We start from the raw sequence: 17,475 nt of genomic DNA, 5'->3' as shown, positions 1-17,475 counted from the left end.
TGTACTGGCGTATGAGCCATGAAGGTAAGAGTTTAGGAGTGGGAATGGAACAAGGAAAAAAAATGATATTGTGGCCAGGGATATACGAGTGTGGGAGGGGACAATGTTTATTTTTCAGGACACTGTGAAGAACAGATTTAAGTGTTTCCAGTTGTGGGTACTACTGAATCACGAGGGTGGTACTCCTTGTGGGGCATGAGCAGGTATATAAAAAGTGGTAGAAGATTGGGAAGATCTATTTCTTGACAACATGGGGATGTTTATTGTGGTTTTTAAAGTCCTCAGCAAGACCCTTAGTATATTTGAGCAGCGACGGCTTGTTACTGCAGATGCAAACAGCTAGGCTATGTGGAAGGGGACATCTTGGCATGGAATGGGTGGCAGCTGTTAAAAAGGAGGTATTGTTGGTGTTTAGTAGATTTGATATGGATGGATGTGCTTATGAAGCCGTCCATGAGATGGAAGATTCACCAATGAAGGTGGCTTGTTAGGCTAAGGAGGACCAGGTGAAGCAAAAGGGGGGGGAAGGTGTTGAGGTTCTGGAGGAATGTGGTTAGGGTGTTCTTACACTTGGTCCAGATCATGAAGATCTCGTCACTGAATCAAAACTGAGGGTTTTGGGATTCTGGGTGGCTAGGAAGAAATGTCTAGATAGTCCACTAATTGTTTTGTATAGAATGATACCATGTGGGTGCCCATACTGTACTGTGGATTTGTTTGTTGCTGGTACTGTCAAAGGAGAACTAAATCTGGGTGAGAACACATTCAGTCGTGGTGACCAGGAGGGATTTGGAAGTTTTGAAGTCATTTGGGCACTGGGAAAAGTTGAGTTCAGGGCAGCAAGGCCTTGAGCATTGGGGGGATGTTAGTGCAGAGGAAGTTGGCATTGACAGCGATGGGCAGGTTGCCAGGTGATAAAGGGACAGGATCTGTGGAGAGTTGGTAGAGGTAATAGTTAGTTATACAGGAGATTAGTTATTTAATATCATTTATAATTAAAATATAGTAAAGAGAATGGTCATCAGAACAATTAATCATTTCCATGAGAACATTGGTGAAGAATTCTTGTATCGTGTTCCTGTCAGTATTCCTATAGTCTTCCCCAGTTTAGATATGTAAGAGCTTGTAATTGTCACATTTACTCATTTTCATTGTTTTGCCTGTGTTTTGTTTACATCCTTTCAGTTAGAAGGGCCGTAAATCTGAACATTAGAATTTGTCCTCTGCACCTCTTCTCCTGTTTAGAAATTTCTCTCATTTGAAACTGTGAACTCCAAGACATGACAGTGTACAGTGACAATGGTTGGGGTAAAGCAGTATGTGCTCACAGAACATTTGGTAATCTACAAGTGCCCCAGGATTGTGCCATACAACAGACATCTCAGGAACCTCGTCCCGTCTCTTATCTTGGCTGGATGCTGGTTTGTCAATTCGTGGGTTTCCAAGGTGGGAAACTGATGAGTGCTACTAGTCCTCATAGCTATAAGCTTGTGACACAATTTTGAGGTCCTCGTGCAGTGAATGGTGGAATGTTATGTGCCACAAATGAGGTTCTGTGTTAATTCCCAGGAATACAAAGATGGTAGCGATTTTGATTCAAAACCAACCTCAGAGTGTACTTTGCGCTCATGTACTGAAATGTGATCAAGATAAAATCATTACCAGACAACCTGTGTAGCACCTATTATACCACAGTTTGTGTGGGACATGCTCTCATTTTAAAGGATCTTCCTTAGTTCATAAAGTTTCTTGTGGAATTGAAATATCACTCACTGAGTCTATCAAAAACATTCCCAGTGGATCTAGTGGTCCACTAGTTGTTAGTAACACCCAAACAATAAAGAAAGGTTGTGGGGTTAGCCTGCCACAACACAAAAAATATTAAAGTTAAAAATGATAAGTAACTGTTTAACTTCCTCCAATAATAATATGGTATTTCTGGAGTTTTTCCTGTGTGTTGATCATCTGGAAGGCTTGTGATTATAATTTGAAGCATAGTATTTTTGAACACTCCACACATGGTGCTTTTGGAAACATGTTCCTATTTTTCTGTGACTCTTTCATCACATTATTTTATTATTCCAAGTCCATCATATTCTATTCGATCATTTTACACAATGGATTCATGTCTGTCAACTTAAGTGTTCAAAGTGTAACCATGTTTGCAAAATGTGTATCTGTGGGTAAAAGGCCCAGTTCTTTTGTCTTTATTTGTGAATGACTTCTCAGTTTTCAGTTTGTTTTAATGGTTTACAGCAGACATTGCCCAACTGCAGTTGGTAGTTAGAAAGTTGGAGGAATGGCTACTACTAGTCAGTTGTAAGTTTTCGAAAAATGTGTTTGTTTTTAATCTCCAGAAACTTAAAATGAGAGAGACCTTTTTAAATGATAGAAATTCAGAGAAATACCTGGACTACATTTTAATCAGAAATGTACATTGCTGCCACCAGTGAAGATGATGAGAACTAATACTTGAGTGTTTAATGTTGTAAAATGTATTGCTCATAGCACTTGGGGAGCAAAGAGAGCTTGTATGTTCAGATCTGCCTGCCTACAAGACCTGAAGATATTTGATGCATTCCACCATGAGGGAATTAGACTGACAACAGGTGTATTGAGAATCAGCCCAGTTTTCGTGCTCTGCACATAAACAAACAAATTGCCTGTTACCTCTTCATAGTATAAGTAGCATGTACTGGAGACACCTGCATGCCATAGCTCTGCTCACCTATCCACGGAATTATCCATGGAATGACTGTTCAGTAGTCATCCATGAGCAATAAGCCCTTTGGTATTCACACAAAGGGTTGTCTTATAGTAAGGGATGTGCTGAATATTGATCTTTTGTGCCAAGGTTCAATCAAATCAGCTTCTTGCTGTCTCAACACTTCCAGATCATTAATGGGCATTCATCTCACAAAACAGCATCATGATGATAAACATTTTGTCATTCAGAAATTGATGTTAAAACTTCCCAGTGATTAGTTGGTAATGTTGAGTACCTGGAGTGGTTGATAAGTCATAATTTTTCCTCAAGAAAGACACTAATGACTGTTTTAATGCATTAATGCCCAAAACTATTTTTTGTATTTGATTTTGATGAAATTAAGTCAAAGTAGTTCTTCCATGGATAGCAGCATGTGTCAATGACTAAAATGTTATTTTTTGAATTTTTACACTGTTTTATTTCATGTATGATAAAACATACAATGAGCATTAACATTTACAGTTCAGTAGCATAGTGTAATCTTTTATGTAGCAAAAATATTGTGTTAAATCTAATTTTATCCATAAAAACTGTTATGTTACTGTTTTTCCAATTTACAGTTCAGTCATTAATGATATTGGAAAAATAAAAACAAACTGGATGAAGTCCATCATCACATTATATCAGTGATAAGTTCTCTGTTTTGCACAATGTTTACCTGTGATATTGCAAAGTGCCCTTGAGGTTTATCCATTACTGGCAACATCCATAGAGGTAGTAAACACTTCATTGGAACTCCAACAAACTTATGTTATTCACCTTTCTATACAGCATCCACATATTGACGAGGCTTTTGTCAAGGCAGAATCTAACAAGAGGCCAGTACCATTTCTTGGAACAGAAACTGGTTCTATACAGACCTCTGTTTGTCAAAAAGACTGATATCTACCATCCCTTTGTTGTAGAGTTGTACTAAGGTGGGTTGAGGGATGGTCACATGCTTTCATTCTGCTTCATTTCATCTCTTGCAGGTCCCCTTGTTAAGACAATCATTGATTTGCAGATTTGTTGCTAATGTCGCTAGGCTGTTGTCGTGCCGTTTTAGCAGTGTAAAGTGTTCATTTTGAACAACATGATAATATCCACAAGGTTCCTTCTTTAAGTCTTCCTGTGGTGCTTTCTCAATCCTGTCTCTTTGGACAGGGCCAATGCAGTGTAATTCATGTTTGCGTAGTGATTCCAAGAGTGGCAGAAAGTTTAAATAGTTGTGAACAAAGACAACAGAGTTGGGAGGAATCGTTGAAATGCAGAAAATGATAGATTTGTTCAAGCCTGTTTCTACTGAATGAATTACTTATAAGGTAATTCCAAGTATCTGTCCTTGTCTCCCAATACATTCTTCTAAAAGGGACTGGATTGTAACCAGAAAGAATAATAATTCCAAAATATTTGTATAACTCATCAACTGAAAGTTGAAATTCTAAATATCCTTTTGGAGCATCATATTTCACTGTCTCCTTACAAATGTACTTCATAAATTCTTCATTGAAAACTTTGTTGAATATGTCTAAAGGCATCTTATGAAGCTGATTTATTTTAGCCACAAGAAAAGGCTCTGATATATTACCAGTGAAATTTACTTGACTGCCAACATTCATGGTTTTCAGTTCCTTTGATTTCCACTCCCGTGTTATTGTTTTATATTTCTTTGATAGTGCTGGTGTGGTTTTATCTCCATTGTTGCTTTCTCTCTCAGGCTGCTCACCAATATTGTTTCTGTTTCATTCTGTAGTGGCTAGTACTATCACTGGCTGCAAGAGAACTGTTTTTACCCATGTCACTGACACTAACAAGTCTTTCATCTTGACAAAGAGCATCATCACAGTTGAATTATTTCCATCACATGGTGGAAGGAGGACAAAATCTATCTCATTAGCTCGTTCTATTTCACTGCAGATACTATCTTCATCTCAGAGTCTCAAGTAGTTGTAGAATCTCTTCTGTATCACAGGGATTTTCAGGATTATAATAGTATTTATTTGACCTGACAATAAGATATATTACATAAGAATCTAGCAAAATGACCTCATGAAACTCTAAAAGTAAAAAAAGAAATGTTTACTGAATTAAATTTTAAAGTAGTTGTAGTTTCCCATTGTGTGGTATATCATATGACAAAGTATTACTCTATTGTGTAAGCCTAGATAAAGATTTTACAAACAGAAACAACAGTGTGCTTAATTGTTATTGTGATCTAACACTAAAACCGTAAGCCAAACTTTTATATCAATACAAGCAGTTTCAGTATAGGACAAAATTCTTACCTGTCGCACATTATCGTGTTGGTTCAGAGTAGCACTAACAGAAAGTGTCTAACTGTGCAATAATGATATTTTTGTGTCACTGAAAACTACTATTGTGGGGGAGCAGCACCCAATGACTGTACTCACAAACAATTGTAAGCAGTTCACACCATTTAATCTAGTGGTAACAATACAAAGTAAAAACACATGTGCAGCATATGATATAACAAACTGTGGGCATTAATGGGTTAAGGTGGCATAGTTTATTAATGAAAACTGGTTTGACAGTATAAAATCAGTAAATTGTGATTACTGTTCTAGTATATCACCAATAGATGTGCACAGCATCAATGATGATCATTTTAATTAATAAATGTTAATTTTTGTGTACTTACAGTCAGTTGTAGCTGATGTCCATTCATGTATTAAATTATAAAGTTAACACTTTGACGTACATTGATTTTGTCTTGCACTTCATTGCAACTAGATATTTATTTATTTATTTTATTTTTTTTATTTTTAGCTGAGAAAGACACAGTCCAATGGTGCAAATAGATTGTATCCTGGCGAAATTTATATATTACAAATTCTGTATTCAAATCTAATCTGTATTTTTATAGGTTACCAACATCCACAAAATATTCCACTTCATTTCAAAGTGGTGTGAAGATATAGCACATAGTGATCGTCGACCACAAGAGGTTGCAAAGCTCCTTGTTGAGGCAAATTCTGCAATACTGGTAAGTAGATGTTGTTATTATTGATTGAAATTTTGAGTTATTTCAAAAAATATATAATTTTTCTGACGCGTTATATTACAACAAATTAAGAAAGTTTTAACTTTTTGAACTAACTGAGATTAACTTCCCTCACTGCCTCCTCCACCTCATTCACTCTCAACCACCACCCCAACCCCCCCTGCCTCCATCTCTCGCCACCCCTGCCTCTGTTGCATTCTCTTCCACCCACACTGCCACCACCCGACTTGCACTTTCACATCTGCTTCACTGCTCCCCACTCGCAACTGCGCCCCTCACACCCCCATCCCTGCTCCACTCACACTCTCGTACCCCCATCCCTGCCCCACTCACACTCTCGTACCCCCATGCCGTGCCTTCCTGACAGTGGTATGGTTGCAAATGCAACCATGTGTGACCACATTTATGCACAGGTAAGTCAAGTTTGTATGTTTTGTCTCATGACTTGTATAAATTATTAGCTACCGCGAGTTTGGTACAATTTTGGTTCATACTGTGCGGGATGTTTTTAAACCTAAACATAATATCTTCTTTCATGGTATATGTACATGATGTTTGCTCTGTAACTGCTGAATGGTAACGTGCATTGTCCATTAGACTGACTGACTTCGTAACAAGGTGTAGCAAGAAGTGTCCATTGAACCACTTCTTGAAAGTGACAACGTTCATTGCCATATGGTAGTCACTGCTATTTTTCTCACATCTTAATACAAGTTTTCTCTTCGGAACAAAACCAGGAGAAGAGGCAGCTTGCAAAATAATTATCTGAAGACCTTTTCCTATGGGAAATGTAACTGGTAGTATCATCAGTCATTTTCCTGGAATGACTCTTGATTTGCCCATACACTATTGAATTACCTTCTTGTCTTACTGTGTACACCTTTGTAAGCAATGTAGCTTGTGCTGCAGCTATGGCACTTCTTCCCAGTAAAAGCTTTCTTCCATCATTATCCTAACATAATTGAAATCAATGTCTTTTAAAAGTTCTTTGCACTGATGTAGTAGCACATTTGAAGTCAATTTTCCCACACATAACTGTAGCAAATTTTTGTGATGTCAAAGCTTTATATACATTTCAAACATGTAAAGCCTTAAAATAGCCTTGTCAAAACAATCCATTTGTGTCATAAGTGTCTTGCAATGTTGATGCATCCATGGGACACACAACCAATTTTTCTTGATGCTTCTGACACTTTCGTTAACAAGTTGCTGTATAATTCTCTTGCCAACACCATATACTTCTGCAGTCCATTCTTATGTCTTCAGAATGTCATCAACAGGTGTCCTGCTTTCAGAGTCAGATTTGAAATAGTTTTGCATGTGGTAAATGCTTCCCCTTGCCCGCTTGTGAACCACTTAACATTTATTGCCATCAACTGGCACATTTATTTGGAAATTACACTCACACTTTTATGGATACTCATTCACAGCTTTACTGCTACAAGAAAGTAACACTGACACTCGAATGAATAATTCAGTTGCTCTGTGAATAAAACTGCGTTGTCATGAAGAAGAGCAACAGAACAGCCTACAGGGCAGAGATTCTCAATGTGTAGCAATTTTTGGCTAGCTGCTTGGAAGGAAAATGAATCGTATTGGCTGTCACTGGTTAATGGAGGTGGTTGGGCTAGATGGCTGAAAACTGGGCCATCTTTGTATGTGATATGGATTATAAATGCATAATCATTTATGATAAATTGTCAATTGTAGTGAAAGGAAAGTTTTTTCTCACTTACTACTACTCTTGCACTCATCATGGATAGTAAATTAAAGAAATATTTTGCCGCAAGCATAATCAAATTATTATTAATAATATTTTTATTAATTGTCATTATGTTGTTGTTGTGGTCTTCAGTCCAGAGACTAGTTTGATGCAGCTCTACACGCTGCTCTATCCTGTGCAAGCTTCTTCATCCCTCAGTACCTACTGCAACCTACAGCCTTCTGAATCTGTTTAGTCAGGGTGTATACGACCTGGGAGATCCGGGAAAAGCCCGGGAATTTTTTCATCCGGGAGAAAACCGGGAAAAACCCGGGAATTTTTTAGAATTCCGGGAATTTTTTAGAATTCCGGGAATTTTTCGTTGTTTTAGTTTTCAGTTAAATTTTTGTAATTTTCACTGGTAAGAATCGATACTATAACAAAGGATATTACTGTACCCTGTTACTGCAAAATAATACTACAGCAATAAAACGTGAACAAGAAAAAAAAATGAAAATAAAACATAAATTGCAAGGGAAATGTGCCATATACAACAACAAAACATAGTGCTCATACAAGCGTTTGCCAACAGCAAAATGTGTCAAAGGCTTTAGGAAGACTGTGCAATGCTTCATAACAACAAACTGCCTCTGATGAGCGTGACGTCACAACTGTTTACATTAAATTCGTTTTAGCAGTTACGAGCGGGCTCATGCGCATGCGAAGTTGAGTGGCGTATGAGTAGTACCTTCTCCCGTTTCTGGCTACAGAAACAGGACTATTGGCTGTGTAAGCAGTCGCAGCAGGCAGCTAGATGCAACCGGGAAAAATTTTACTGCCGCGCCCAAGCTGCCAGATTCACGCATGCGCAGCGGGCCCTGATCTGTGGGGGTGGGGCGCCAAATTCATATTCTTGAGGAGAAAAAACCTTGTTTCACAAAGCGCCTAGCATCCAGCGCACGTTGGTCTATCGATTACTCATATGATTTTGATGCGCATCCCTGTTAGTTTTTGAGCACACTCTGTAAGTTGATTTCTGAATGAGTCATAAGCCGCGCGGGGTAGCCTTGCGGTGTGAGGCGACTTGTCACGATTCGCGCAGCTCCCCCGTAGGAGTACGCATCCACCCTTGGGCATGGGTGTATGTGTTGTCCTTAGTGTGAGTTAGTGTAAGGTAGATTAAGTAGTGTGTAAGCCTAGGGTCCGATGACATCAGCAGTTTGGTCCCATGGGAAAAAAAAAAATCATAAGTTGATTTTTGAATGCGTGCATAGTGTACGTGATGTCTCTGTCAGGGGAATCCTTGTTGCATCTAGATATAAACTTTCCTGCAGGCAAAAGGGGACCGGGCTATACAAGCTGAGTGGAGTAAAGCCGAACGAGTGAACGCCGATCGCTGCCTGATTATGTTGTTTGGGTTTGCGAATGATCAGCAGTGTTATAATTATTAGGGAAATCCATAGATTCAGACTACCAGAGTGGAAATAAACGACTAACAGGAATAACAGGTAAGAAAGATTATGTTTTATCTTCTCGTTGTAGCAAGGAAAATGAAATTTTGTCCGAAAAGTTTTGGCCAGATCGCTACACTAATAAGGGCCAGTTGTACAGTCCCCGTCTAGCAGCCTCTTAAGTTCTATTCTGGAAGTAGTGCGGAAAATTGTTTGTACGAACATAACAATGCCTAACCGGAGAATAATCAGGGATAACTAAAGCCGTGATTCTGGCAGGGTTAATGAAGTTAACCGGCGAATAAGTTTTGACAAAGGTAGGGATAGTTCCAGAATTAGTCATGACAAGATTGTTTGCTAGAACGAGGAAGGAGAAGAAACGGGGACATCACACAAATTAGGGAAGAATATGACGATTCCAAATTTATATAAAAATGTCGTACTGCTACTTTTCGATCTCATGCTCGAGAAACTGGAGGGTATGAATGAAATGTGAAACTATTTCCTAACATAAAGCTTTTTCCTTGTAGTAGGCCTCATAGGCATTTTATGTTGGTCTTCGTGAATTATATTCTGTCGTGTTATAAAAATGACCATTTGTGCCAAAACAGTCACGTTTATTTGGTTTGGGTTACAATTTCTGCAGTGTTAGAAACCCCTGTTTTGTTTTATCTAGTGGACAGCGACAAAATAGACGTAATCAGTATTAGGTACTATTTGTAGGAAAACGTTTGACGAACTTCGATGAGGTGATAGATTCTGTCACAGAAAGCATGCCATGTAAAGCTGTAGCAAGATTAGAGAGAAAACAATGCAAATGTGTACTGTATTGCTTGTCTCTTGTCTTTAGTGGTTTTTATGTATCCTATATTTAATATTACGTCGCCCAAAATAGAAAGTTATTAGCTAACAGGCTATAAAGAGTGCATATTATCTGTTGAGTTCTTGTCCTCCCGATCACAAATAACCCCATCCCGTATTAATTACGAGTTTTTTTTAATTTTTTATTATTTTTTTTTTTAAAGAGGGGCAGGGTGTCAAACTGGGTGACTGGGAGGAGGAGAGGCACCACAGGACATTTTAATTTCCACTGGCGTGAATATAGTTCGATGGCATCCAGTACAAAATATATACGTTTCAATTCCAGGGAGCGAAATACAGTGACGTGTGATAGAAGAATGCTATGTGAAGAGGGGTGGCACTGCACTCCGGCACACTTAAGACCAAATAACTTGCCTTACATTTCCTCGAACATATATGTTTTAGGTATCAGACTCTTCAGAAAGATGTGCGCTACAAAATGAACATATTTTTGAAAATTCGATTTTTTAATTTTTTGACGTCGTATCTCAAACGCTCTAGGGAGGGGGAGCGGGTTGCAGGGAGCGCCACTATCATAGCATTGTCCCGGTTCAAAAATATCATAGATCCGAGGCTGATGCGCAGAGCAGTCTGAGTTATGTTGGGGAAGTGTGTAGTCTCCACGTGACCCGTGTTTACATTTAGTGAATTTGCTGTTTCCTCTTCATTTACTGCTCTCACTTCAAATGAAAACAAAATGGATTTCTGTGGCCGGGAGCTATCAAGTGAATTAAAATACATTCACATAATTACGGAAGGCTAATATGCTTTAGTAGTTTCAGATTTTATTTTATTTCCACTTTTCTGACAGGCATGCATTAATCGCCTTGTAGAACAATGAAGTTATTTTTGTTGGTTTGCTAAAGAAATTTGGTTTTTATTAATCCTTTACACTGAGGCAGTCAATGTGTTTGAAACAAAGTGTTTAGTTCCACACTATTGCCTAATTTCAACTGCTCGCTGCATTTCAAGTGCATGTTTTCACCTTCTAGCACGCATGACATTATGCCGTAATAAAGAATAAAAAATGAGTTAATACAGTACTGGTACTCCAAGAAAATTTACGTCCCGAAACCCACACTGAAAAGCTTAATATCAGGTCGAGGCCTACTTCATTGGGAATCTGGACATACGAATATGCTCTTTAAGTACGCACTTTAAATGTGCCATTTTAGTATGGTTCACGAAATTCCGATGCTGTTGGAGTATCGTCTGATTTCTTCTTTTATGACATAATGTAAGATCTTGTAATGTTTTGCATGTACGAACATACGAGCTTCCTGCGTCATAGCAGCTGCCAAAGCGTGGTGGCGCATTATCTGGCGCTCTCTGACGACTACTAAAACGAACCTATTTCTAACAGGTCGCGGGAAAATGTTGCGAATGGTGGTTTGAAGAGCGTTACTTTCAAAGTAAATTTCCTTTTACGCAAGTTGAACTATGTGCGAGAATGTACAATGAATTTCTTAAACCACAGAGCGTTTGATAACGAGCCATTTAGTAGAAGTATTTCGAGCCTGGAAGATCTGACATTCATGTCGTTATTATGAGCAAATTGATGTAGTGCTACGGGAAGCTCTCTCTTCTCTGCGGTAGCTAATTTATTTGTGGATAACTTTGAGGACAAATCACTGGACTCGGCTAAAAAATTTTGTGGCACATTTGTGTGATATATCTTAAAGCGTAACACACCCAAAAAATATCAACATTATATGTGAAAGCTTAGCTTCTCTTGCCGCTTATTAACCTTAGAGACCAATATTATATGTGAAAGCTTTGCTTTTCTTGTAGCAATGCTATGTATATTATTTTAAAACATTAACTTTTCCTCTTTGTGTATCCGCGCTACTTAACAGTGATGTTGCTATTAGCCGAGTACATCACGTGTCCTATGCTCTTAATATCCGCTGTCATCGGTAGGCGGGATCACGTGACAAGAGCTATGACTGGCTTACAAAAGTGCATCGCAATCTCGATTACAATGGTTCAGAAAGCAACATGCGGTGTTTAGTGGAATTCGAATGTATACTTTCGTAATACCTAAATATGCAGCGTACATGTTGCTGCGCATCAAAAATCTTTCCAAAAGGAGTTTTCTTCCCTAAGTTTCGTTTTCTAAAGTGCCGGCAAATTCTACGCCCATGTATAAAAACGTAACCATTCAAAGGATTGATAAGTTTTACAGTTCCGTTCACGGAAGAAGTGTGTTTTCATCCGGGAAAAATCCGGGAATTTTTTTTTCCTTGTCCACGTATACACCCTGTTAGTGTACTCACCTCTTGGTCTCCCTCTACAATTTTTACTATCCATGCTGCCCTCCAATACTAAATTGGTGATCCCTTGATGCCTCAGAATATGCCCTACCAACCGATCCCTTCTTCTAGACAAGTTGTGCCACAAATTTCTCTATTCTCCAATTCTATTCAATACCTCCTCATTAATTATGTGATCTACCCATCTAATCTTCAGCATTCTTCTGTAGCACCACATTTCGAAAGCTTCTATTCTCTTCTTGTCCAAACTATTTATCACCCATGTTTCACTTCTATACATGGCTACACTCCATACAAATACTTTCAGAAACGATTTCCTGACACTTAAATCTATACTCAATGTTAACAAATTTCTCTTCTTCAGAAACGCTTTCCTTGCCATTGCCAGTCTACATTTTATATCCTCTCTACTTCTACCATCATCAGTTATTTTTCTCCCCAAATAGCAAAACTCCTTTACTACTTTAAGTGTCTCATTTTCTAATCTAATTCCCGCAGCATCACCCGATTTAATTTGACTACATTCCATTATCCTCTTTTGCTTTTGTTGATGTTCATCTTATATCCTCCTTTCAAGACACTGTCCATTCCGTTCAGCTGCTCTTCCAGGTCCTTCACTGTCTCTGACAGAATTACAATGTCATTGGTGAACCTCAAACTTTTTATTTCTTCCCCGTGGATTTTAATTCCTATTCCAAATTTTTCTTTTGTTTCCTTTACTGCTTGCTCAATATACAGATTGAATAACATCGGGAGAGGCTACAACCCTGTCTCACTCCCTTCCCAACCACTGCTTCCCTTTCATGCCCCTCGACTCTTGTAACTGCTATCGGTTTTCTGTACAGATTGTAAATAGTCTTTTGCTCCCTCTATTTTACTCCTGCCACCTTCAGAATTTGAAAGAGAGTATTCCAGTCAACATTCTCAAAAGCTTGCTCCAAGTCTACAAATGATAGAAATGTAGGTTTGCCTTTCCTTAATCTATTTTCTAAGATAAGTCTTGGGGTCAGTATTGCCTCACGTGTTGCAACATTTTCATAGAATCCAAACTTATCTTCCCCGAGGGTGGCTTCTACCAATTTTTCCATTCGTCTGTATAGAATTCTTGTTAGTATTTTGCGGCTGTGGCTTATTATACTGATAGTTTGGTAATTTTCACATCGGTCAACACCTGCTTTCTTTGGGATTGGAATTATTATATTCTTCTTGATGTCTGAGGGTATTTCGCCTGTCTCATACTTCTTGCTCACTAGATGGTAGAGTTTTGTGAGGCCTGGCTCTCCCAAGGCTGTCAGTACCTCTAGTGGAATGTTGTCTATTCCCGGGGCCTTGTTTTGATTTACCGTATTTACTCGAATCTAAGCCGCACTGGAATCTAAGCCGCACTTGAAAAGTGAGACTCGAAATCAAGGAAAAAAAATTTTCCCAAATCTAAGCCGCACCTGAAATTTGAGACTCGAAATTCAAGGGGGAGAAAAGTTTTAGGCCGCACCTCCAAATCGAAACAATGTTGGTCCATTGTAATATGAGACACAATTTAGGTCGAATGAATGACGATACAGCTACAGTAGTTTGGTTCGAGTCGTAAGCTTAGCAGTTAAGCTTTACCAGGTAGCCATTGCTATGCGTCAGGCGCTCCGTCCATATTTATACTGGTACCCTTCCCTTTTCACGTGCTTCGTGTGGTTTAAATTGATTGCTTATTTTGCTTTGATCTGATAAGTGCCGTTTTCTTTGTTATAGGTGTTTACGTCACTCTAAGCTAAAAATGCCTTATTGTACTGTCAGGCAGTTTGTTGCATTCTGATGATGAGTGTTTACGACCAGTCGCCGCTCGCGGCATGGCTTGCTTTTGTGCGCGCTACCGCCACTTACAATAAAAAAAGGAGAGGAATTCTCTCATTAGCAAAACAATGGCAAGAGACTGCTACTTGTTGTTACTTACACTACTGCTTTCTTTGATAAAGAACAAAAAGAACCAAATAATAGACTGCGTATGATAGAAAATGTTGTGAACGATAATTTAGCTAAAATTATTCTCCGTTTGAAAATCTTTGCAGACGCCTCTTTAGTACATTACATTCTGCACAGAAATTAGTCATCTTAGATTCAAAAATCTAGTCAGTTGCCGTGCTTCATTTCTGACTGTATCACTATTCCACATGAGAATAATATGAATATAAATATGACATGATATGATATGTATATTCTTTAGCGTTTGCTGTTGTCTCACTCTAGTTTCGCTGTGTATTAGGCAGACAGGATTTAAATGAAATAGCAGCAAACACGAAAGAATACATGGCATAATATTTACATTCATATTATTCTTATGGTGAAGAGAATACTGCATGTGATTCACGATTCATAAAAGTTCCCATTAGCAACCATCTCTTGTCACAGGTAGGAAAAAATTCAGAATGTAGAGTTGGCCATATTGACATACATCCCAAACAGTCTTGCCAGCCAGATTTTCGTAGTAGATTTTTAGTGATGACTTCAACTGCAGTGTGTGTTGTTGTCTTCAGTCCGTAGGCTGGTTTGATGCCGCTCTCCACGCTTTTCTATCCAGTGCAATGCAGAGTAGCAACACTTATAAAATAAGAATGAAAATAACTTAGAAATTAAACGCTGAAATTTAAAACAAAATTTTATTAGGTTTGTAATACATCTTATACGATATGTTTAAACTATGTCATGATTCTGAATCACTATCACTCGATTCTTTGTTGCTCATTTCTTCATACAGAGCATCGTCCTCCGTACCATCTAGTGCATTGGATATCGAACACTTTTTAAATGCTTGTTGCACAGTCTGATTTGGAACACACTTCCATGCATCATAAATCCACTGGCACACTTGTGACAAACTTGCGCGTTTTACACGTCCTGTTGGTGTCAGTTGTCTGTCGCTTTTCGAAAGCCAGTCTGTGTACATGCGTTTAATCTTGTCCTTAAATGGTTTATTCAAACAGACGTCAAGTGGTTGCAGAATTGACGTCATCCCGCCAGGAATTACTGCCAAGTCCGTTTTGCTTTCCTCTAATTTTCGTTTAACTGCAGGTGTTGTATGGCCAGCGTACGCATCTAAAACCAACAGACTGCGTAACCCAAGCATTGCGCCAGGATGACGATTCCACACACACCTAACCCATTCCAACACCATGTCCTCCGAAAACCACCCAGTTTCGTTTGCTTGTACAATTACAGTTTTTGGAAACACTTCTGATTTCGGTAAAGTCTTTCGCGTGAAAACTATGAATGGGGGTAATTTATGTCCATCTGCTGTGCAAGCAAGCATGACAGACATCCGCTGTTTTTTCACCCCCTGATGTAAGAACACTTATATCTTTCTTTCCTTTGGCGTCAACCGTATAATTTGACGGCATGTCAAAATATACGGGAGTTTGGTCAGCATTTCCTATCTGACCAAGAAGGTATTGCTTTTCTGTGCGCCGCCTAATTATGAAGCGCTGAAATTCCGCAAGTTTTTGTTCATAATTTTTCGGCAGCTTCTGAGCAACTGAAGTTCGCCTCCGAAGTGAAAAACCCCAGCGCTTCATAAACAGATTAATCCAGTTGCGACTAGCCTTAAAATTTTCGATTTTTTGCTCTCTAGCAATTTCATGTGCCTTAATTTTTAAAATTTCGGCATTCACAGGCAGGAATTTCTGACGCTGTTCCTTAACAAATTCATTTAAAATCACTTCTAGTGCATGATATCGGCCACACTTTGGCCCACTAAATGCTTTCCTGCTACTTGAACATTCAAATAATTTGTCTCTCTGTAGTCGCCATCGCCTGACGTTGCTCTCATCAATCCCGTATCGCAGACCTGCAGCACGATTAGAACTTTGTTCCGCAAAAGAAATAACTTCCCTCTTGAATTTGGCACAGTAATGAAAGTGCTTCATTATGATTCACTAACACCAACAAGCACTTCACAAAATTCCACTAAACAATAGGTGCACTACGTGAAATCTTAATGAGCCCCAGCGTATCAACTCGTGCTACAATCCTAAAGTCTTGTGCATTGTTGATATCTTTGTGTTAAGAAATTTATTTTCGTTGCTACGAGTATTTTGAAAGGCCGCTACATTCGAAGATGAACAATACGAAATTTCTGTTTACTTCGTTGGATAATGTCTGTAAATGCAGTGGTCGAAACTTGGGGCGGAGACAAAAGCTCGTCTTCTACTTTTTTTTTTATTTTTTTTTATTTACTTACTGACGCAGAGGTTTTGGCACCAGTATTTATCTATGTGCCTGCAAAGCATGCCTGTGTAGCGCTTCATATATTCGACGGCAGAACTTAGTTGTGGCGGCAACTACCAACATTTTTCAGAACTTCCGCTTACTTTGCACTCGATTCTAAGCCGCAGGCGGTTTTTTGGATTACAAAAACCGGAAAAAAAGTGTGGCTTAGATTCGAGTAAATACGGTAGGTCTTTCAGTGCTCTGTCAGACTCTTCACGCACTATCGTATCTCCTATTTCATCTTCATCTACATTCTCTTCCATTTCCATAATATTGTTCTCAAGAACATAGCCCTTGTATAGACCCTCTATATACTCCTTCCACCTTTCTGCTTTCCCTTCTTTGCTTAGAACTAGGTTTCCATCTGAGCTCTTGATATTCATGCAAGTGGTTCTCTTATCTCCAAAAGTCTCTTTCATTTTCCTGTAGGCAGTATCTATCTTACCCCTTGTGATATGCGCCTCTACATCCTTACATTTGTCCTCTAGCCATCCCTGCTTAGCCATTTTGCACTTCCTGTCGATCTCATTTTTGAGACTTTTGTATTTCTTTTTGCCTGCTTCATTTACTGCATTTTTGTATTTTCTCCTTTCATCAATTAAATTCTATATCTCTTCTGTTACCCAAGGATTTCTATTAGCCCTCGTCTTTTTACCTACTTAATCCTCTGCTGCCTTCACTATTTCATCTCTCAAAGCTACCCATTCTTCTTCTACTGTATTTCTCTCCCCCATTCTTGTCAATTGTTCTCTAATGCTCTCTCTGAAACTCTCAACAACCTCTGGTTGTTTCAGTTTATCCAGGTCCCATCTCCTCAAATTCCCACTTTTGTGCAGTTTCTTCAGTTTTAATCTACAGTTCATAACCAATAGATTGTGGCCAGAGTCCACATCTGCCCCAGGAAATGTCTTATATTTTAAAACCTGGTTCCTGAATCTCTGTCTTACTATTATATAATCTATCTGATACCTTCCGTTATCTCCAGGCCTCTTCCATGTATACAACCTTCTTTTATGATTCTTGAACCAAGTGTTAGGTATGATTAAGTTATGCTCTGTGCAAAATTCTACCAGGCAGATTCTTCTTTCATTCCTTACTCCCATTCCATATTCACCTACTATGTTTTTTTTCTCTTCCTTTTCCTACTATCGAGTTCCACTCACCCA

The 17,475-nt window shown here is 38.7% G+C and overlaps 1 protein-coding gene across 2 annotated transcripts in view; it reads left to right on the top strand.

The window, feature by feature from the left end:
* Positions 1-17,475, top strand: part of LOC124783785 (nuclear pore complex protein Nup133) — a 125,491-nt gene that overhangs the window by 63,955 nt on the left and 44,061 nt on the right. For both annotated transcript variants that reach the window (XM_047254049.1, XM_047254048.1), the window contains exon 14: positions 5,631-5,750. In XM_047254049.1, the coding sequence (XP_047110005.1) occupies positions 5,631-5,750 (120 nt within the window). The remainder of the gene's footprint in view (positions 1-5,630; positions 5,751-17,475) is intronic.

The sequence above is a fragment of the Schistocerca piceifrons genome, chromosome 1, assembly GCF_021461385.2.
Source record: "Schistocerca piceifrons isolate TAMUIC-IGC-003096 chromosome 1, iqSchPice1.1, whole genome shotgun sequence".
NCBI lineage: Eukaryota > Metazoa > Arthropoda > Insecta > Orthoptera > Acrididae > Schistocerca > Schistocerca piceifrons.
The sequence above is the reverse complement of the archived record's forward strand: the minus strand, read 5'-3'. Positions and strand labels throughout refer to the sequence as shown.